The sequence below is a fragment of the Anguilla rostrata genome, chromosome 4, assembly GCF_018555375.3.
Source record: "Anguilla rostrata isolate EN2019 chromosome 4, ASM1855537v3, whole genome shotgun sequence".
Taxonomy (NCBI): Eukaryota; Metazoa; Chordata; class Actinopteri; order Anguilliformes; family Anguillidae; genus Anguilla; species Anguilla rostrata.
Window position 1 is genome coordinate 43,661,458 of NC_057936.1, and position 23,456 is coordinate 43,684,913.

The following is a 23,456-nucleotide window of genomic DNA, read 5'->3' on the forward strand; positions in this document are numbered from 1 at the left end:
CAGACAGCAGACGGGAGCGGGAAGTGCAGACGCGAAGAGGGGGAGGTGCCAAGCGTCCAGAGGTGGCAGAACGGAGAGGTCTGGCTGGTGTGTAGGGTCTGATGATCCTCTGAATGTACCCTGGTGCTGACCCCTTAGCTGCCTGGTATGCAAGCACCAAGGACTTAAATTTGATGCGAGCCATAACAGGCAGCCAGTGGAGGTCAGTGAGCAGGGGGGTGACATGGGAATGTCTGGGGAGGTTGTAGACCAGACGCGCTGCAGCATTCTGGATGAGCTGCAGGGGTCTGATGGCGGATGCTGGCAGACCAGCCAGTAGCGAGTTGCAGTAGTCCAAGCGGGACAGGACCATCGCTTGAACCAGGAGCTGGGTTGCGTAGGTGGTGAGGAAGGGGCGGATTCTCCGGATGTTGTACAGGAAGAACCTGCACGTTCGACTCACCGCCGTGATGTTCTGGGAGAGGGACAGTCTGTTGTCCATCACCACTCCAAGGTTTTTTGCGGTGGGTGATGATGACACCACAGTGTCCCCCAGGGAAATAGAAAAGTCAAGAAGGTTAGAGGATGGAGCAGGGATGAAGATCATCTCCGTCTTGCCTGGGTTCAGCTTAAGATGGTGGTTATCCATCCAGCTCTGGATGTCCCTCAGGCAGGCAGAGATGCGAGCAGAGACCTGAGTGTCAGAGGGCGGGAAGGAGAGAAAGAGTTGGGTGTCATCGGCATAACAATGATAGGACAACCCATGGGCAGAGATTACAGGACCAAGAGATTGGGTGTACAGGGAGAATAGGAGGGGACCAAGGACAGAGCCCTGGGGAACTCCTGTGGCAAGGGGGCGAGGTGCTGATACTGCACCAGCCCAGGCGACTTGGAAGGAGCGACCGGAGAGGTAGGACTCAATCCAGTCAAGTGCTGTGCCACAGATCCCCATAGCTGCCAGGGAGGACAGGAGGATGGGATGGTTGACGGTGTCAAAGGCGGCAGAAAGGTCTAGGAGGATCAGGACAGATGAATGGGAGGCTGCTTGTGCGGCGTGAAGCGACTCATTGACCGAGAGGAGTGCGGTCTCTGTCGAGTGGCCAGGTCTGAAGCCAGACTGGTAGGGGTCTAGGAGGTTGTTCAGGGAGAGAAAAGAGGAGAGTTGATTAGAAGCAGCTCGTTCAATATAATGTAATGTAATGTAAAATGTAAACGTTATAGTGTGTTTTATCTGGAAAAACCGCAGCTCCCCCTTTTACTTGTATTTGTTTACAGGCCAGTATTGCCCGCTCCAATACGGCAGCGATGTTGACATACGATCCAAAGGCCAATGTGGCGTCTATCCGCTTGTTATGTTTAACACGCGGTCCATACGGAGTTGCCGTAGCTGTCTCAGATTCAGGAAACGGGCGGTAAACGAGTGGGAAGATCGGCTGCTGGTGTTTGTGATTTAGCTGGTTAGCTGCAAATCAACGTCAACGTTAATGCGGAGTCGACGTGCAACAGTTTAAAATAAAACTTGTCTCTGGCTTTATTTTGATTGATTATACGATATTGACTTTGTTTTGCGGATGTCGGGACGTGGTAGCAATAGGTTTGGGTGTCGGGGGGAGCTTTTTATAGGAATATCGACCGACGGCCTGCATAGGTCCGGAACGGTATTCCTACACTGCTCCTCCTTACAATCCCTGACAGGATGGCGGGGAGGGAGACAGATGGTGACAGCATGGAGGAAGGTGAGAGGGCGAGTGAGTGGCAGGTGGTGAGAGGGAACAGAGGCATGAAGGAAAGTAGAAGTAAAAGAGAGAGAAAAGAGGACGGAGCTAGCTCAGGTGGAACGGATAGTGAGGGGAGCGAAAGGGAGGAGGAGGACCCGAAGGCACGAGTGAAATATAGTGGTGAGATTTGAGGGAGAGGCGGGAGTAAAGAAAGTCGATCCACTGAAGCTAACTAAAACTATTAGAGGACAGAATGGAGAAGTGAAGTATGCAAGAGTTTTGGGAGATGGAAACTTGCTTATAGGATGTGACAATGAAGGTCAGATGGAGAAGGCAAAGAAAATGAGTAGTGTTGGAAAAGCTAAAGTAGCCAAAGTAGTAAGAGTGGGGGAGCAGAGGGATGGTGGGTGCAAGGGGGTAATTTCTGGATTACCTCTTGTAGTTAGCATGAAGCAACTGGTAGAGAACTTGAGGGTGCGGAATAGGTTAGTTAAAAGTGCTAAAAGAATGACAAGGGGGGTGGAGAAAGAAGAGACTGAGACCATTTTGATTGAGTTTGAAACAAAGGTTCTCCCAAAGGAATTATACTTTGGATTTGTGAGATACAGAGTTAGAGAGTTCATACCAAAGCCAATGAGGTCTTTTAACAGCCAGGAATTTGGGCATGTGGCTAAGGTGTGCAAAGGGAAGAGAAGGTGTGCTAGATGTGGTGGGGGTCATGAGTATGGGAAGTGCAGAGAGGGACCAAAATGTTGTAAATGTGGAGGGAATCATAGTGTGGCTTATTGGGGTTGTGAAGTGTTGAGAAGGGAGGTGGAGGTGCAGGAGATAAGGAGGAAGTAAAAGGTATCATTTGCTGAGGCAGTTAAGATGGCAGGACAGGAAAAACAGAATAAGGAGGGAGGATGTAGCAAAGAACAAGTGGCAGCAAAATAAAAGCGAGATCAGAAGAGTGCATGATAGAGAAGAAGAAATTGGTGACTTTCATAGCAGGAGTGATAAATGCAACGGCTGAGATCAAATCTAAAACAGAAAGGATTCAGGTTATTGTCAAAGCAGCAGTACACCACTTGGATATGATAGGTTTAAAATGGGAAGAAGTAAGGGATGAACTCAGTGTACAGTCAAGTCAAGAAACGGTATGTGTGAGTTGATTGTACTAATCATTTTAATTCTTCAGTGGAATGCGAGAAGCCTGGTTGCTAATGGACAAAATTTCAAGCAGTTTGTAGCCAGTAGGAGAGAAAAACCAGACATTGTGTGTATTCAAGAGTCCTGGGTAAAGTCTAACTTAGATTTTGTTTTATATGGTTATGTGGCAGTGAGGCGAGATAGGACAGAGGGGGGAGGAGGAGGATGTGTCACTTTTGTAAAGCAAGGCATCCCTTACAGAGTAATAGGTATAGGTAATGAGCAAGAGTATGTGGTAGTAAAAGTGTGGGCAGAAAGGAAAGAGTTAGTGATTGTGAATTACTATAATCCGTGCAAAAGGCTAGAGTTAAGCAAGCTTGAGGAGATAGAAGGGCAGAATGGTAGTAGCACGGTTTGGTGTGGTGATTTTAATGGACATAAAACATTATGGGGGAGTGACAGAACAGATGCTAATGGTCAGGTGATAGAAGAGTTGTTAGATGAAAATAACTTAGTATGTTTAAATGATGGCAGTAGTACAAGAATAGATGTTAATTCAGGGAGAGAGGCTGTGCTTGATCTTACACTTGTGTCAAACAACATAGCAGCAGTGTGTGATTGGACAGTGTACCAAGAAGGTACTATAGGGAGTGATCATTACCCAGTCTGGTGTAAGATAAATATTGCTGTCTCATTGACCATAGAGAACACAGGTGGGAAATGGATCCTTGGGAAAGCTGATTGGGAGAAATTTCTGGAAGGAAGTGATAGATATTTAAGTCAGGTTAATGATAGAATGGACATAGAGTCACTTGACAGCAAAATAAAACAAGGCATAATGACAGCTGCTTTTGAATCCATTCCTAAAAGTAAAGGTAGTATGAAGAAGAAAATGGTACCATGGTGGGATGATAAGTGTAAGGAAGCAGTGAGAAATAGAAATAAGGCGTTTAAACTAGTCAAAAGAACTCATAAAGACAAAAAGGACACATTGTAGAAAGTACTGTGGTACAATTGGAAACACAACTCAGGTGGGAGAAGTATGGGGGATGATAAAAAAGATGGGAAGGGACAGGAGGGAGTGGAGTTATCCGGCTCTGACCGATGGAAATGAGACTGCAGTAACAAATAAGGAAAAGGCAGAGTTATTGGCAAATATGTTTGTTATGGTACATAGCTCCAATAATTTATCTGTAGAAGGAAGAAGAGGCAAAGAGAAAACAAAGTCTGAAAATATGGAGGCTTTATGCAGAAAAGATAGTAATGATGATGGACAAAATGTACTTTTCAGCATGGGAGAATTAAAAAGGGCACTAGATAAAACAGGAAAGACAGCACCGGGTAAAGATGAGATATGTTATAGCATGTTAAAACATCTGAGTGTAGGAAGTCTGGGGAAATTGTTGTCTCTGTATAATAAAGTGTGGGAAGAGGGGAGAATGCCAAGGAGCTGGAAGGAGGCGATAATTATTCCAGTAAGGAAACCTGGAAAAGATGCCAGCAGGCCTGGAAACTATAGACCAATTGCCTTGACATCTCACATTTGTCAGTTAATGTAAGTTAATGGAACGTATGATAAATGAGAGGTTAATGTATTTTTTGGAAAAAGGAAGTATGGTGGTGTCATATCAAAGTGGATTCAGGAGAGGAAGGAATACTATGGATCCAATGTTGTGTCTGGAGAATGAAATAAGGAAACCGCAAGTAAATAAAGAGACAGTGGTTGGAGTGTTTTTTGATGTTGAGAAAGCTTATGATATGCTATGGAGAGAGGGACTTCTAATCAAACTGCACTTAATGGGAGTCGGAGGGAAAATGTTTAATTGGGTTATGGACTTTTTAGATGGAAGGACTATTCAGGTGAAGATAGGGTCAGAGTTATCAACCCAATATGTTGTGGAGAACGGGACACCTCAGGGAAGTGCAGTAAGTCCAACTTTATTTTCCACCATGATAAACAACATATTTATGAATATCCCTATGGATATGGGGTAGTCATTGTTTGCAGATGACGGGGCTTTGTGGAAAAGAGGGAGAAATGTTGAACACATAGTGAAGAAAGTGCAAGATGGAATTAATCAAAATTAAAAAGTGGGGAATAAAGTGGGGAGTTAAATTTTCAGTTGAAAAAACAAAATCTATGCTCTTTACAAGAAAGAAACTCAGGGAATGCAATTTGAAATTGTATGGAAATAATTTAGAGAAAGTTGTGAGTTTTCGTTTTTTGGGAGTATATTTTTATATGAGGTTAACATGGAGGGAGCATATTAGATATGTTGTTAGTAGATGTAAAAAAGTGATAAATGTCATGAGGTGTCTTGCAGGATTGGAGTGGGGAGCTGATATAGCATCTCTGAAATATATTTATGTAGCCTTAATTAGATCAAGATTAGACTATGGAAGTATCGTATATGGATCAGCAGCAAAATCTGTGCTGGCGGACCTAGATGTTATACAAGCTTGGGCTTTATGAGTGTGTTTAGGAGCAGTTAAAACTTCCCCAGTGTGTGCACTCCAAGTGGAAGCAGGTGAAATGCCACTGTGGTTGCGTCGGAAACAGCTGGTAGCTAACTACTGGGTTAATCTAAGGGAGCATGGAGATAGTCATCCAACAAAAAGAGTACTGCAGACATGCTGGGAGAAGGAGAGGATGGAAAAATCAAGTTTTGGATGGGCAGGAGATCAAGTGGCAAGAGATATGGGAGTCTATGATAAAGAGTTTGGCGAAACTGTGGTGTGGCCTGTTAGACCTGTCTGGGAATTAGAAAGTGTGAGTGTAGATCTGGAATTACTTAAGATTAAGCACAGTAATAAGAATGCTGATTTAGTGAATACTATAATTATAGGGACCGTAAGTATAAAGGCAGAGTTCAGATTTTTACAGATGGATCAAAGGATCCGCAGACACAGGGGCTGCAGTTGCTGTGCCTAGTTACCAAGTGGGAATTAGCAAGAGAACATCGGATTGTTTAGGTGTGTATGCTGTTGAATTGTTTGCCATATTGATGGCATTAGAATGGGCTGAACAGGGTAGGTTTAGCAAAATAGTAATATGTAGTGATGCTGTGTCGGCCATTGCAAGTATTAAGACAGGTATAGACAGAAATCACCAGGATCTGCTGTATGAAATCTTGTTTGCCAATTCAAGAGTGGTTAGGCAAGGGAAAAATGTTACATTCATGTGGGTCCCAGCACATTCAGATATCCCGGGAAACGAGAGAGCAGATACGTTGGCAAAAGAAGCAGTCAAAAAGGGAATTGTTGAAATCAATATCAAGTTATCAAAACCAGAGGGAAAGGGCATTGTGTGGGGAAGTATCAATAAAGAATGGCAGCAGCACTGGGATCAGGAGAGAAGGGGGAGACATTTACATCTGATACAAAATAGAGTAGGCAGTGTTAGAAAGAGGGGAGGAAACAGAAGAGAAGAGGTTGTAATATCAAGATTAAGAATAGGACACAGCAATTTACGCAACACACTTCATGTTATAGGTAAACATCCAACCAGTCTTTGTGAAATCTGTCAGGTACCAGAAACTGTAGAACACGTTATCATTAACTGCAATAAATATAGGTCGGAAAGGAAGGATATGATGGAGGAGATGGTAAGATTGGGGATAACAGGAGCAGGATTGAGGAATGTACTGGAGTGTGGTGCTAGTGGGCAGGGGAGGAGATGCTTTATTAACTACCGGGACTTAACGAACGAGACTGTTAATGAAAGTGTGACAGTCAATAAGCTGTAGGAGTTAACTTACTCCCAGAGATGGCAGTAATGCAACTTTCAAGGATCAAGCTGCCGGTAAACAACACCGAAGAAGAAGAAGAAAAAGGAGAATAAGAAGAAGAAGAAGAATGTTGAACACGCCGCCAAAGAGATTCGAATCTCTTTGACGCCGCTAGCAAAAACCGGAAGAGGTGATACGAACACTTCCGGTAACCGATTCCGCTGTGGTAAAGGCCTTATTGCACTTATTCATTTTAATCACAAATGTCAATGTTTAATATTTAATTCGACGGAATAATCATACATAAAAGTGTGTAAAAACATCCAAATGAAATAAACAAACATAGGCCTATATATATATTTTTTTTAAAAAACATTTCTGAGATATAACCATTCAGGCAATCGCCTTGGAATACAATATTCTTTTTCACTCAAGATGGCGGGTGACGAGTCAGGAGTTACGCTGGGCCAGCCCCATCTCTCTCGACAAGATCTAAATACATTAGTGAGTATTCATTTTAATTTAAAAAAACTGACCATTAAATGAAATTGAACATCGGGTTAATGTTTTTGGGGCGGTAAGGTTCTTTTTGCTGAGACATTTTAGAGAAAACCGGCGGCGAGTCCGACATAGCACTGATGCAAAATGGACGGCGTGGGCATGGTGATTCAATGAGATGTTCGGAATCAGATTAAATAAATGGTCCATTTGTTCCGCATGATGTTAATTGGCATTAAATAGGCAACTTATTTGCGAATATTGCTAGCTAGCTAGTTCTGTTAAAATATGTAGCGAACTCGTGCTCTTAGGCTTATTATCGGTAGGAGCGGAATGACGCTATGTTTGTTAATGTTAGCCAACATTAACTAACGTTGCTAGCTAGCGAATAGTGATAGCCTAGTTGTAGCAAATAAATGTCGCTGTGGGTACTACTGGTTGTGAAATATTTAGCCAGACTTTACGTTACGCTATCTGGAATGTTTTATTAGACGTGATCATATTATCAGCACGCCATCGGCACTTTGAAAAAGATCAGTCAAGCTATCCGCACTGAAGAATTTTGTACGCGGTCTTCATCGGCATCGCTCTTTACGATAACCCGATTGTGAAGCAAATCTACCGCAGATTAAGTTATCATACACTGCTACTAAAGATAAATAATAAATGAATAATTAATGAAACACCGGAATGGAATATGAAATACTCCAAAATGGCAATTGCGTTAAATTCATGCCATTAAAAAAAAAAAAAAAAAAATTCCATAAAATAATCTAATCAAACAGTTTTGCTAAATTCAGTAAAAAAAAAAAAAAAATTTTTAACCAAGCCGTTTTCAGCAAACTCCAATAAATTCCTGAAGACCACCTTCCCAGCTATTCATGTCATGGATTCTGCACATTTTTACTGTAGGAATGTGGAATTATGGGTTGGCAAAATCCTCCAAAATGGCTGTTCAATTTTATAGATGGTTCTTGTTAAACATTCCATAGAATAACAAACTGTTTTCTGCTGACTCTGTTACATTCTGGAAGGAGACCTTCCCAAGTATTCATGCAATGGATTCTGTGAGTTTTTACTGTAGCAGTTTGGAAATGTGAAATGGCAACAACCTCCGAAATGGCGATTGAATCCTATATGTGGCATTTAAAATTCAATAAAATATTTAAATCAAACTGCTTTCAGCGAACTCTAATGTAGGAATTTGAAATTGTGATGACAAATTCCTTAAATGGCCATTCAGTTCTATGGATGGTGCTTATTAAAAACAAATAAAATAACGAAATCATATTGTTTTCTGCAAACTCTAATACAGAAAACCTCATCCATTGATGAGGATGACACTGATGATGCTGATGAAGGTGATGATGAAAATGATGACACAAGTGATGGTCATGTCACAGATCCTTTGATAATCTGCACGGTGAAATGACTCATTTTTTAATGTCTAATAAAAAGATGGATTATCTGAAAATGAAATTTACAGGATTATACAGACTCATGTAATCATACAGTGTTTCATGCACTCAGATAGTATACATAAATTATATTTTTATATATCTGTCTATAAGTCTGATCCTAGAGATAGGTTCTTCAAACATTATGGGTGTTTTGAAGGAAATAATGCCAAGTGCCATCCCATAATTCCAAACTTCTACAGTTTCATTGCATGAATACCTGGCAAGGTGGTCTTCAAGTTTGGAGTTTGCTGAAAACAATTTGATTTAATTATTTTCTAGAATTTTTAATTAGTATTATCTATGGAATCGAATGGCCATGTTGGACTATTTTGCCGCCCCATAATTACAAATTCTTACTGTAAAAATGCCCAGAATCCTTGGTGTGAATACCTGGGAAGATCTTCAAGAATGTATTGAAGTTTTCTGAAAACGGTTTGATTTAATTATTTTATAGAATTTTCAATGAGCAATAGAATTTCAGGCATTTTGGAGGATTTTGCCTTCCCATAATTCCAAATTCCTACTGTTAAAATGCATGGATTCCATTGCATAAATACCTGGGAAGGTGTTCTTAAAGAATAGATTGGACTTTGCAGAAAACAGTTTGATTTCATAAGTTCATAGAATTAAAAAAAAATAGTATGTATAGAATTTAATGACCATCACCTACAATAAAAATACACAAACACATTTGCATGAATCTCTTGGAAGCAGGACTTTAAAAATCTAGTTGAGTTTTTTCCAAACTATTTGACTATTCTATGGAATTAAAAAAAAAACGGCATGAATTTTACGCAATTGCCGTTTTGGTGTATTTAATACCCCAATTTGGAGTATGTTTTAAAATGTATTCATTCATTCATTCATTCATTCATTCATTCATTCATTTGAGTATTGAAAGCGCAAGTAGTAACTTTATTTAGGGTAAACGTCCCTATTAAGCCCACGTACCATATAAGCCCACTTGCAACTTCTGAGTCAAATTTAAAAAAACTACATCATAATTTTTTACTGTGTGATGTTTTTTCAAATGAAGCTGCTTGTTACGTAAATGACACTTTTTATTGTAAGTCAATCACATTTGTCGATATTGAGTTATCGAAGCACATGTGCGGCATGTGCCTGCTGATCCCAGAAGAAGTTGCAAAAAAACTTAGGTGATTTTGGTACCCTCAGAAAATAACATTTTTTGTATATTTCTACTCCTGTTTTTGGAAAGTACTCACTTGTTATCAAAATTTAAGTGATTAGTGTTTTGAATGAGACATATGTTAGAATATTACCTGAATTAGAAATATTGTGTCTTTTGAAATCAAAATATGAGTTTTAGCACGCTAGCAAACAGACCACATGCTGCATCAATACAGTAGCTACATAGTATTGTTCATTGCAATGACACAGCATGATAAGCATGTATAGTTTATATTTTTGTATGCAGTTTATATTATTATATTGTTAAATAGACAATAAATGTGTATGTTGATCTTTATTTATTTTTTAATTAACATTTTTACCTGGTGGGCTTAAAGGGGACTCTAGCAAAAAAATCACACTGTCTGAGGTGGATGTGAATGAGTATAGCTAATTACTTCTCTACATGATCAATTTATACTTTTCATATTATGTTAGTGCACCATATATAGATTTATTTCATATAGTTGTTTTTTTAATGTCATGTGAGTAGAATAAAATATTCTGTCTTTAACCATAAATTCACTGATGTTCCCTTTAAGCCCACCTGTTCCCATTAAGCCCACTTTACTGTGTTTCAATGGGGATTTTCTCCCTTTTGACCTTTGAACCATTTTCCTCCCTAATTTTGACCTCACCTGATGAATCAGCTCCATAATTCAGATAATTAATACCCATATTTAAATGTCAGTGATATTGCATACGTCAATTCATTCTGGATAGGCCTGTGTTCTATCTTAACATTAGCAATAATTTTTTAATCTTTACTTTTCAGATGAGTTTTAGTTTAAGATGACTATAACATGAAAGAACTACAGTTTATGCCCACGCATGATAGAAGCGCAAGTTCCTGGACCATGGACCATTCTATTTGCGCAATCATGAGGTCATTGAAAATCTACAAAAACAAGATGAAAGCCATGAAAGGCTTGTTAGCGTAAGACAAAGACAACCACAACGTGGGCAAAAGATTGAAACAAACAAATAAAATAAAGCTTAGACCACCCTATAACCTATGTTATGTTACACTACTAAGATGGAGCATGGAGCAAATGATAGCCTTACTAAAACGATAAAATCACCTCAAAGAGCATAGGCCTACGTTTAGTCTAGGAGAAAGTAGAAATAGCAGAAATGTTCACATCTTTCTTGTTTATTTTGTTTAAGTTATAGGCTAATGATACATGAGCTTCAATATGTTATGACTGATGTCTCCTCATAATGAACTGTATGTTTTAATGTTACTCCACAATGAACTGAATGGTTTTAAAATGTGTTTTTACAATGTTTTCAAACTACTATCCTTAATGTGATTAACATTTGAAAAGTTATTGTTTAATTGTAAATCCTGAAATTGACTAATTTACTATCCTTAGAACATTAGTATTGAACCTGAAATTGTTTTTCGTTCAGTCAGTCAGTCTTCAGAAATCTTCATAAAAACACCTGCACTTTCAACCAGCTGGCTGGACCAGAAATTTTGGCCAATTTCAAATGCCAACAGCACCCCATAGGATAGAGATACAGACAAAATGACAAAACACATATTGAAAGATGAAGTATTGAAGAGCAATTTCCACTATAGTTTTGATTTTGTTCGTAAATAGTTTTTTGGCTACATTCCAAAGAAGACATATTGTAAATTTAGCTTTTTCTGTGTTGACAACACAGCAAAAAGGCTGGTCATGCCTATTTCAAATGCCATTTACAAGCCATAGGATAGGAGTGGAGACAAAATGAAAACAGCTACTGAGAGCTAAGAGATTACAGATTTGAATAGAACAAGTTTGTATTGTTAAGATTTTTTAAATATATATTTATTTATCAACAAATCATGAAGTGGGCTTATTTGGAACACATGGGCTTAAAGGGTACGTTAGGTACCCATTAAGCCCATGCCAGACTTTTGACAAATTAAACGATAAAAACATTAGAAATTGGTATAAATTAATTACTGATACTTCAAATGAGAGACTTTCATTTTAACTAAAATGTTCTCACTTAAATTGGGGCAGTATACATGTCTGAAAAAAAATGTCTGAAAAGCGGATTTGGTGGGCTTAATAGGGACGTTTACCCTAAGTATTACTGCTGAAAATACTTTGGTTCTATACGTTATTTTTGAAATTGAGTGTCTTTAAATGGGTTAGTAGTATTATATAATGTGGATATTTCACACTAATGTAAGTAGTGTAATAGTTTTTGTGAAGCATGTAACAGTGATGACATGAGAGTTGGAGCACTGCCAAAACGTGGTAGACGGTTAAATTGTTTTCATGTCGTCCCATCCCCGTACAAGAAAACATACGAGAGTACAGAGTATAGAAATACATACAAGAGTTAAGTATTACACATTTAGGTACTTTACCGCATTGTGTGACAATATTTTTGCATTATTTCTTAACCTGATAGCAATGTTCCATCTTAAAACTTCATAAGGGGCTTTTTTATATGCTTTATAATGGACAAAAAACATTTTATTCATTTTTGGAGAGATTTTGGTTATGTTTCTGGACCACTGTACTGATGGAAAGCTTGTAATTCCCACTTGAAAATGATGCAACAGTGAGTTTCTTGAGACAAAACAGTTGATTTGCAATGAAATACGTGAATATGTTGTGATTTACAGCAATGCATAATTTAGACATTTTGGATAGATTTGGAGATGCTGGGTACGCTGCTTAGTTTTTGCTTCATAGATCTTTTCTGTAAACTAAATGAAAAATCATTACCTTGTATTTAAAAAAAAAAAAAAAAAAAAAAAAAATGGACTTACAGCCAACCAGTTTGCGTGCTTTTTTTTTTTCCCAGTGAAGAGCCTCTTACACTCCCCGTGAGCCTTTATAAAGGCTGTTGTAGCCTGCTTTGTCCCTGAAGGGAAAACAAAATTAGCTTAACGTTCATCCAACTGCAAAACTAGTCACTAGTTCAGGTATGTTTTCCTTTTTTAACCATATTATCATGTTTGCTTTTTAAATAAATAAAAACTTAACCTTTTCCGATAGATAATCAAGTTACCGTTACGTTCGTGTAGCTTATTCTATTGGACAGTAAGTAGTCTAACAAGTTAGCTGGCTAGCTCAGGGAAAGCTCACAGATGCTTGAAAACATTAAATACATTATTCCAGTGCAGTAAGTAATTAAATGTTCTTTTAGATATAAGTACAACAAATAATCGAGTTCACTGTATACTCACATTTGTCAACAAACTCCTCCACCGCTTCATTGTCTTGAGCCGCCATTAATTTAATGGAAGTGAGAAGTCTGAGGAAATTGCAAAGACCTGTGCAATAGCCTTACAGCTGAAGGATGCATTAGACGCTGCCTTCAAATTCAACCCAAATTAAGGGACCCTAGAAGGATGTTTTTTTTGATGACTTCGGTTTGGGACATGCCTACGAAGGACTAAGGACGAGTGTGAAAATTTGTGAAAATGCTGACTTTGTATTGGGACGCAGCCATTGACTGTCCAAGATTCAGTTCCTGTATGAACTTTCCTGTATAGCCGCGTTTCCACCGCAGGAACTATACCCCGGAACTAGGAACCTTTTGAGGAACTCAGTGCGTTTCCACCGCAGGAACTAGGGTCTAAATTTAGTTCTGGGGGCTTTGTTTTACCCCCCAAAACGTTCCTGCTCGGGGGGTAGTACTTTCCGAAAGTACAGGAACCTTTTGGGTGGAGCTTGCAGCGCTGAACATTTCTGATTGGTCGAGTACTCGTAGCATTTGTGTTGTATTTATTTTCCGCCATTACCCGCCATGTTTGAAAATATGCAGCGGCAAACCAATTTATTTTCATAATAACTTCAAATCAAACTTGTATGTTATGCGGCGGAGTAGCCTACTTTTGGTTATAACCTGTCAACGTCTTGGAATTATAACGTGTGCTCTTCTGTTCTTTTCTTGCTTTAGTATTCGTTTTATAAAATGCTAAGCATTCGTGCTGGGACAGCATATTACGTAGGCTACCAAAACATTCAAACGGATTAATTCGGTTGCTGAATATTTTCTTCCGGATTTTTTTTGTTAGCCCGTTGTAATTGACTCAAAACGTTTGATACAGTTATGTGAGGTATGCGGTAGTTCTGCATAATTAACATTGGTGATACAGTAGCCTACAAGCAAACTGGAAATCACCTTCCGCACTTTTTAATCGGGTAAAATAACAGGTTAATTCTAGTAATCTTCGCTTTAGCTTTTTCAGACTGCCGTAATTTTACTCAATTTTACTGCCATTTTTCAATTCCACGAAAAGACCAGGAAGACTATGGACTCATTTATGGTGCATGGTTCGCATCTGGAGGGCACACTTCGCTGCTCGGCTAGCAGTAACTTCGAAGGAAAGCAAACGGTGGCTGTACCACTACTAATTTACATTTTCACGCAAGTCCGAGTTTTCGTTCTATTCTTGTCATTTTGCGATTAGCCTATGGAATTGACGACGAGAAAGTAATAAAACAGCAAATTGTTTACAACGTGTGCATGTTTTCTGCTGTTAATGAATGTGTTTGAGAGGATATATGAAAATCAATAAATACAAAAGTAACCATATATAGTCATTGTTGGTAACCCGTTGTATATTTGGAATAAACCCCTCCGGGCTGTCCCGGTTATTAGAAAATAATGTAGGCTACTTCGGTGGTAGTATGGGGTTACAGAAGAAATCATATGACAGATGGACCGACGACAACGTCAGTGGGCTAATTTGCCTAATCTTCGCGGTACTTTAGACCCCGGTGGAAACGCAGACAACCATTGGCTGAAGGAACCTTTTAGTTCCTGGTAAAGTAGTTCCTGGGACTGAAAGTTCCGGGTAATTTTGGTGGAAACGCGGCTTATGAGTCTTTCTGACATTCTTGTTTTTACTGCTCTTTCCTTAGGATGTGACCACACTAACACCTCTCTCCCCGGAAATCATTAGCAGACAGGCTACAATAAATATTGGTGAGTGACCAGTCCTGTCTGACTGCTCAGTGTAACAAGAACTGTTCATTTCACTTGTGTGAAATGTGGCCCTCTGACCTCTAACCTCTGATATCCAGGCACCATTGGTCATGTGGCTCACGGAAAGTCCACAGTAGTGAAAGCCATCTCTGGAGTGCATACTGTCAGGTTCAAGAATGAGCTGGAGAGGAATATTACCATCAAGCTGGGCTATGCTAATGCAAAGGTGAGTCATTCTGGAAGGTGGAGCTATGCCATTCTGTCACGCCACATCTGATGTAAGGGCCAAAATAATTAAGCACATGCCTGTCTCTACTGTCATTGAATTTAAGCAGTTATTCTCCAGCTGCCCCTGTGTTTACTCAGAATTCAGCAATGATTGGCAATGGAGCCAATGACCCCTGTGCTCTTAGGGCATTGAATACATTCTTGTCTGCCATTGGTGAGTGGATGACCAGTAATTTAATGAAATTGAATGAAGATGAGACTGAAATATTGTAAGTTGGCCCCAAATCAAAAAGTGGTCCATTTTTACTAGGCTGGGCAGTCTGGCTCTACAGGCAAAATCAGGAGTTGAAAAATCTGGGGGTCATTTTATATTCAGACCTAAGTTTTAAACCTCACATGGGCACAGTGACCAAGACTGCTTTCCTTCATTTAAGGAATATAGCTGATGTGGGACCCTTTTTAACACAACAAAATGCAGAAAAATTGATATGCTTTTATATCAAGTTGCCTGGACAATTGTAATGCTCTCTTTACTGGTCTGCCTAAGAAAACAATTGAGAAACCAATTATTCAGAATGCTGCAGCCAGGCTTTTAAACTGTGACTGGCACTGTAGGTGGTGCCACAGTGCCGCCTGCAAAATTGCAACTTTGAAAGAATTATTACAGCCATGCCATTTGACCATACATCCACCAAATTCTTTCCTCATGTCTACCACCTCATTTTAAACTTACATCATTGAACCCCTAGTTTCTGCCTTATTAGTTTTCCGCCATTTTCATTTTTTTAAACGTTTGCCTGATTCTCACCACATTCGGCATGTCATGTAAAGCATGTCCCTGTGTTAAATTGCAAAGGAAATTTTAAAAATCTCAAAAGACAACCACTGGACTGTAATTTCAATTCAGACAAAAATGGCTGACCACACCTAAAATATTTGTATGCCCACAGATTGTGGTGGTTCTTCAGGGGATGACAGTCAGCCATTTTTTAAACAAGCATGCACAGGCTCACAGTGGTGCAGCGTGGCCTTTAGATTGACATTTCATAAAACACTTCCGTGTAAAGATGTCCTTCAAAAAAGTGATGGTCTTTACATTGCAATGTTTCATGCTCATAGGCTAATTAATATCGAAACGGCAATATTGTTGCTTTGATGTATTCCAGGGATCCGGAAAGGTTTTTATTATTATTTTTTTTTTTTTTGGTGCCTCAAAAAGTCATCTTACGGTTTTTGCAGTAATTTGTGCATTTACAGCATACAATGCATGTTTTCCATGGAAATGAAAGTTTCCCAGTTAACCTGCTTAAAGAGTGGCAGATTGGCTGGTGCTCCAGCACCCTTGGTATTTGTCCCCCCACATCGCTGCTTGAAGCTATATTTAGGGGGCCAATCTCTCACTTTGTATACAGATTCATTTTTGTAAACATGAACAGATATCATCCATAAGGACTACATCATAAAAAAATGTCTTGTCAGGACAGTACTGTTTGGGTAGCAGTTCATAACTTATTGATAACATCAATATCACAACTTCAATTTGCTGTCTTAAACCAATCTGGGAATTATTCTCAATCATCACCATCGCCACATGTTGGACTAAATGCAGGCTAGAGCTACAGTGCCTGCACAAACACTGTAATCAAGTACACGCAGCAGCTGTCAGTGTGCATGCATTTACTGGTCTGTGTGTTGCTTAACCAGCTTTGTTTGAACCCAGGAAAGATTAGTTATTATCCGTAGCCTGTATTTCTTATTCTGGGGTAGCATGCTTTACTTGCATTTCACATTTCATGACCACTTCTGGCACTACGATCCTTACTTCACTCTAGTGTTTCTTTTGCGCCTCTACATCATGAAACCTATGCACTTGTTGTACGTCGCTCTGGATAAGAGCGTCTGCTAAATGCCTATAATGTAATGTAATGTAATGACCACTTGTGGGTGAGAACCGAACAGGCACAAGCACAATATTTCTTACAATAAGCTACTTGGTAATGGTTATTAGAGCCCGACCGATATATCGGTATGGCCGATATATCGGCCATTATTTGACTTTTTTGACGAAATCGGGATCGGCAGTTATGCCACAGATGTGCCCCGATTTTTTAATAAGTATAATAAACAAAAAAACAATGATTATTTATCTGTACTTGTCTGTTCGAACGTTGTAAGTGCTGTTTACTAGAATTATCCAGTAGAGGGAGCTCTAATACAAGTGTGAACTGCAGCAGCTGACGCGCTACTTCTCTAATAAGACGTTTGTCACTCGTGCCTCATCCAATATTCTCCACTGCAAGACTTGGCTGCACAGATTCGATTGCCGCAATAAAGGTATGTATATTTAGTGAAAGTTTTTAATTAAATGCGTTTATACGACCGCTATGTTTATCAATCCTAATTATCGCGCGAGCTAGCTTACATATTTGGTTCACTTTAGCAAGCTAGCTGGCTAGCAAGCCTTTATGAAGTGGCAGTGAGCACAAGCAGCATAGGACCTACATTTCCTGAGGACATCGCTGTATTCTCAAATAAATAACCAGCCAAAATACAATGGTGATTGAATGTATCACACATTTGTTTATTTATCTGAGATAATGATATTAGCTACTATATGATGTTGTGTAAATAGCCAACGCGTGATTGCAAGCGAGTGTGTCATCTATTCACGCGTCATCATAGCAAGCTAACCAGACAGTAAAAATGCAGATAAAACACTTCTAACATGGATCATTTTAAGCCATGTTATCTAGCTTTGTCGTGATAACATGAGAGAAGGATTGCTGTTGAAGTGAATCAACCAACAGTTAGCACGGGTAACCTGCACGAAAGCGTATTGTAGTTTTTTTCACGTATTTCATCCAGTCAATTTAATTTCATCCAACGTTTCACTCTTTAGCTCCCCTAGATAATGTCTTACTCTGAGATCATGTAGTAGAAATAAAATAAGAAAATATAATTAATTTAACTTACTGAGAATATATAATAAGAAATAATGAGGCTGTGTCAATAGCTAATGCGTTATTGCGAGCGAGTGTGTCATCTAGTCACGCGTCAGAGCGCATTGTAGTTATTTTCACCGCCTAATTCTTATGGACAGGGAAGCTCGCTAGATAGTCTTACTCTTTGAGATCATGTAGTAGGAATAAAATAAGAAAATATAATTAATGTACTGAGAATAGATACTAAGAAATAATAATAACAAATTAATAACAACAGTAATAATTAAAGCCGCAAGCGGCGTTGGGAGGGGTCCAAGCACTGGCACCGTCGCGCCCCCGATGGAGCGATTTTAAAATGGCTTTTTCCTCGTGATCATATGCCTTCACTGAACATATCTACTGAATATCACGATGATTGTATAAAAGATTGATGACTTATGGCCAATTTTGTGCTAAGAGACGCTGCCGGATGACTTAGTTGCGTCGCCATAGATGTGTCCTGGCCGCTTCCCGTAAAGGCCTTTACTATGTCGTAACGCTTAGATGGGATGTCGTAACACATATGTGGCCCAGCGTGTATGTACAGCTGCAGCGCTTCCATGCCGCAACTAAAAAAGGTGTCACACTAGTGTTGTCACGATACCAAAATTTTGACTTTGATACCGATACCAGGTTTAGTATCACGATAATTGATACTGAAACGATACTGATTCAATACTCGGTACCTAACGATACTGAAATTACCTTAATAGATCAGAAACGTAATGTACACAAGGGTTGATCTCATTTTCGAATTCACAATTTATTAAAAACCTGGTTTATTAACAACCTTTAAGTTGAAGCCTGTTCAACATATCAATAAGCATAGGACTATAGTGTTACAACACTAAACCATAGAAAACTATATTAAATATACTTCAAAAATTAAGCAATTGTAAAGTAAATTATCTATAAACAGGTCTTTCATTTTAAAAACGATCTAAAAACAGCATATTTCAATAACAATACAGCATCTTCTTGTAATTAAATATTGACAAATTAGAACACCTATTGCTACAGCGAAGTGAAGGCACAAGCACACGTCACCTCACTTGGCAAACTTAGTTGCTACTGCCATCTAGCGAAGATTCTGACAAATGACACTTTTCATCCTCTCAATCAGTAACGTGGGAGACAAATTTCCCTGGCTTTTACATTTGACTCAAAATTACCGAACCTCGGAATATTCTAATACCGAACAGTTTCTTTTTTAAGGGCCGAAAAAGTGCTGAAGTTTTGGTATACTGTGCAACACTACGTCAGACACATATTCCAATCCATTGCTCAGCTTAGCAGAGAATGCACATTTCAGAGCGCCACATAGACAGATAGAATAATAACACATAAATACGCATTTCAAATAATAAAGACGACATTGAGAAAAAACGAAACAAAAGACGAGATATCAACTCGCGACCTACGTGCTGGCCGCAGAGCAGCCTACCGTTTTATTTATTTAGACATTGGCAGATGATTGGGGCGACATAGCTCAGGAGGTAAGACCGATTGTCTGGCAGTCGGAGGGTTGCCGGTTCAAACCCCACCCTGGGCATGTCGAAGTGTCCTTGAGCAAGACACCTAATCCCTAACCCCTAACTGCTCTGGCGAATGAGAGGCATCAATTGTAAAGCGCTTTGGATACAAGCGCTATATAAATGCAGTCCATTTACCATTTACCAGATGAGAAAATTTTCGGTTACACTGACCTGTAAAGCGCTATTCCAAAAGCAAAATCAGACATGTTATACATCGTTAGAAAGCTTATACTCTCACCTACGGAATAAATGAGTTGTCAATCAAGCCAAATTGCACTAAAAAGGGCGACAACGCCGTGAGCAACAAGTGTGGTATTACGCACAGCTATTTATGAAGATAGCCGACCCAGGCGTGACAGATGCGCATATTCTTCACAAACGGATTGTCCAAGACAATATATGACCACTCATTCGCAAAAGGGACATCTCTACGTGTAAAACTGATCGTAAGATTGTATATTTATTAAATGTTTAGTCCCAGATATTGACTGTAGAATGACATGGTATAATTAAAAAAGAAATTGTCTCATTTATTTCGTTATTCAGTGAGCAGCGTTTTCACTTCTGTATTGGCATATTGTAGGGTTAATGTCGGGTTTATCTTGTTGCTACGGAATATTGCATTGCATTACATTACAGGCGTTTGGCAGACGCTCCGATCCAGAGCGACGTACAACAAAGTGTTCAACCATAACCAGGAACAAGTGTGTCGAAAACCCTAGAGGGCAGTAGCCTACCGTTCCAAGTGCAGGGAACAACCGCATAGTTCAACTTGGACCCTGTAGGTTAAACTGATTAACACTAACACAAACAAGAACAGCAACAACGCAGTCTATGCAAAAATACAAGCAATAGTTAAGACGAGTTAAGTCACCTACGAAACAACTACCTAGTTACAACCCTAAGCTTACAGTCAATTTAGAGATTAAATTGAGAATACGGTTTCTCTCAGCATAATGACGGATTTAAAGACTAAACGAACTCACCCGATATTGTCTTCAAATGGACCGTATTATTTATTTAGACATTGGCAGACTACAGCATAAATTGCGTCTTTTGTTTATATTCAATATTAGTAATTGCAGCGAGAAACTGCAGCTGTAGGTCGTTATGTTACGGTAGCAACGGAACGAAGCGGACTATATATGTATTAGGCTACCGTCATTGTTTCATTATACCAGCCTGTTTTAGCACATTTGCACAGAAACTCTGAACCTATCAATAAAATGGTTTAGCTATTTCTCAGCATAATGACAGATTCAAAGACTAAACGAGCTCACCCGATACTGTCTTCAAATGGATCCATGCTCAAGGAAAAGTAATTATACATCCTCTCAAAAGCCTAGCATTCACTCTGGGTGGCACTGTCTTCCATTGCTTCCCCGACGGTCAGACCCTCCTCGCACTGATAAAAACTAGACCCTACGGTGTCGGATTACTTGCGTCGCCATGGATGTCACTTGCCGTAAAGAAGTTTACTAGATGTCGTAACCGTTTAGATTTGGAGCCACAGCTCTTCCGCACCCCACCTAATAAAAACGGCCAAATGGCGGGCAAATAATATGGCGGACATAGGTGGTTTCTGAGTAGTGGGGGGGCCATAGGAACCGACCTACTAAATTTGGTTGGTCTACAACTTATGGTTGCTGAGCGTCAGACATTTTAGCGGAGAAAACTTCCACGCCCTAACTAAAAAGTCTAAATGGCGGGCAAACAATATGGCAGACATAGGTGGTGCCAATGGCAAAGTTGTAGAGCATGTTCAGATGCATAGGTCGATGAAGTTTTGTGTTGATCTAACTTATGGTGTGGGAGTTATGGCCTTTTACGCATTACCCTTTGTTATAGTGCCACCATTTGGCCGACATACCTGATTTTTAGTGCCTGAGTAGTGGGGGGCCATAGGAACCCACCTGCCAAATTTAGTTGCTCCAGGACTTATGGTTGCTGAGCCTCAGACACTTTTACCGGAGATAAATAATAATAAGAATAATAATAATCCTAACAGATACAATAGGGTTCCACCAGCTTCGCTGCTTGGACCCCTAATAATAATCCTAACAGATACAATAGGGTTCCACCAACTTCGCTGCTTGGACCCCTAATAATATTCATAAAAATACATGTTTGAAACTGGAAAACTGATTTTTTTTTAATTTATTTTTTATAGATGGCTGGAAAAGAAAGGAGTAAAAGTATGGTGTGGAGTTATTTTGATTTCACACACTTAAAGATGGTGTTAATATAGGCTATATATATTTAATTTAATATCATCTTTTACTTTTTCTATCTAAAAAGTTCTGTGTTTATTTTTATTTTTATTTATTTGCTTATAAGTTAAATGTTCTTAAATATAGAAACTTTAATAAAATATAAGTTTTTCAAATTGATTTGAAAATGTTGCACTTTTTGACAAAATATCGGTCAAAACATCGGTAATCGGTGGGCTAGGACTCTCCAAAATCGGGATCGGCATCGGACCCAAAAATCTGGCATCGGTCGGGCTCTAATGGTTATGAGTTCTGATGAAAATTCAGTTTCCATCTGGAACCTGATTTGGGGCAGGTTTTATAAATCAGCATCAAACCATGAAAAAAGAGACTGTAAATCAGCTGCCAATGAGTAGCCTATATTTTTCAACATAATTGACAGCATTGGACCTTTTCCTTTACTTATATGTGGGAAACGGCCCATTTTTTGTGCCTCTGCTGCAAACAGTTTTTAAAAAAAATGTTGTTTTGCTTCTCAGTATTTTTTAACACTGTAGAGCAGGTTGCTCATCTGAAATCATTTTTCTTTTTCTGACTTTTCAAAATTATTGCCGTTTTGTTGAAGTCCAACATGTGATGTCAGCAAAAATTGTGATATAATTTCCTCATGCTTTAAGTTAAGTGGATCCCAAACTTTATCGGCCCAAGGCACCCCTGTAAATACTTTTCATTTCCACGCTTGTCTAGCTAAAATGTTTAAAAAAAATGTTTTGGAGGATTTGAGTAAATAGACTACAGCCTTTTTTGACCGCTTAGTTTCGTACTGAGTACTGAAATGCATACAAAAATCGACCATTTTACTCCTGGCCCTCCCATCTGCTTGTATTAATGATGCCCTGTATGTGAATTGCCACATCATGTATGTCCTGCAGGTGTATAAACTGGATGACCCCAGCTGCCCACGCCCCGAGTGCTATAGGTCATGCGGCAGCAGCACGCCTGACGAGTTCCCCACTGACATCCCTGGCACCAAGGGCAACTTCAAACTAGTCAGGTAGGGGCACTGTTGTTTCCAGGGCTCAAGAAAGTGCTTTGGCTGCGGTTACTACCTTCTGGGAAAGTCTTGATAATTCTTTCTGGAACTAAGGGTGAAAATTTTTGAGGCTATCTTGGCTGCGGCTACTGGTTCCACCAGTCTGATCCAGATCTCCCCCATCTGCTCTTCCTTCCCCTATATCGTCTCTTTACCCTGATTGCCCTTCCTCTCTCTTTTCCTCTCTCTTTTTCTCCTCCTCGTCTCCTTCTCTCTACTTCTTCCTTAGGCATGTCTCGTTTGTGGACTGTCCGGGTCACGACATCCTGATGGCCACTATGTTGAATGGCGCCGCAGTTATGGATGCTGCACTGCTGCTGATTGGTGAGCTCCTTAATGAGCCGTGAGACAATTGTATATTGTTTTATGGATGGTTTTGTCATATTGTACAGTTTTTGTGGCCCAAAACTTTCATTGACAGTATGAGTGATAGGTGTGGTGGTATGCTGGTCAGTGATGGTGTGAGTGAGAGGTGTGTGGTGTGCTGGTCAGTGATGTTGTGAGGTGTGTGGTGTATTAGTCAGTGACAGTGTGAGTTTAGTTGTTTTGTGTGTTGGTCAGTAACTTTGAGCAAGAGGTGTGTGGTGTGCTGGACAGTGATGGTGTGAGTGAGAGGTGTGTGGTGTGCTGTGCTGGTCAGTGATGGTGTGAACGAGAGGTGTATGGTATGCTGGTCAGTGATGGTGTGAGCGAGAGGTGTGTGGTGTATTGGTCAGTGACAGTGTGAGTTTAGTTTTGTGTGTTGGTCAGTAACTGAGCA

The 23,456-nt window shown here is 39.6% G+C and overlaps 1 protein-coding gene and 1 long non-coding RNA gene across 2 annotated transcripts in view; both read left to right on the plus strand.

Moving 5' to 3' along the window:
- Positions 1–23,456, plus strand: part of LOC135254135 (uncharacterized) — a 210,079-nt gene that overhangs the window by 22,809 nt on the left and 163,814 nt on the right. The window lies entirely within an intron of this gene.
- The window catches only part of eif2s3 (eukaryotic translation initiation factor 2, subunit 3 gamma), a 64,136-nt gene continuing 47,380 nt past the window's right edge, over positions 6,701–23,456 (plus strand). The window contains exons 1-6 of the mRNA XM_064334103.1: positions 6,701–6,782; positions 6,992–7,060; positions 14,586–14,649; positions 14,748–14,875; positions 22,536–22,657; positions 22,926–23,020. Coding sequence (XP_064190173.1) covers positions 6,992–7,060; positions 14,586–14,649; positions 14,748–14,875; positions 22,536–22,657; positions 22,926–23,020 — 478 coding nt within the window. The 5' untranslated portion in view covers positions 6,701–6,782. The remainder of the gene's footprint in view (positions 6,783–6,991; positions 7,061–14,585; positions 14,650–14,747; positions 14,876–22,535; positions 22,658–22,925; positions 23,021–23,456) is intronic.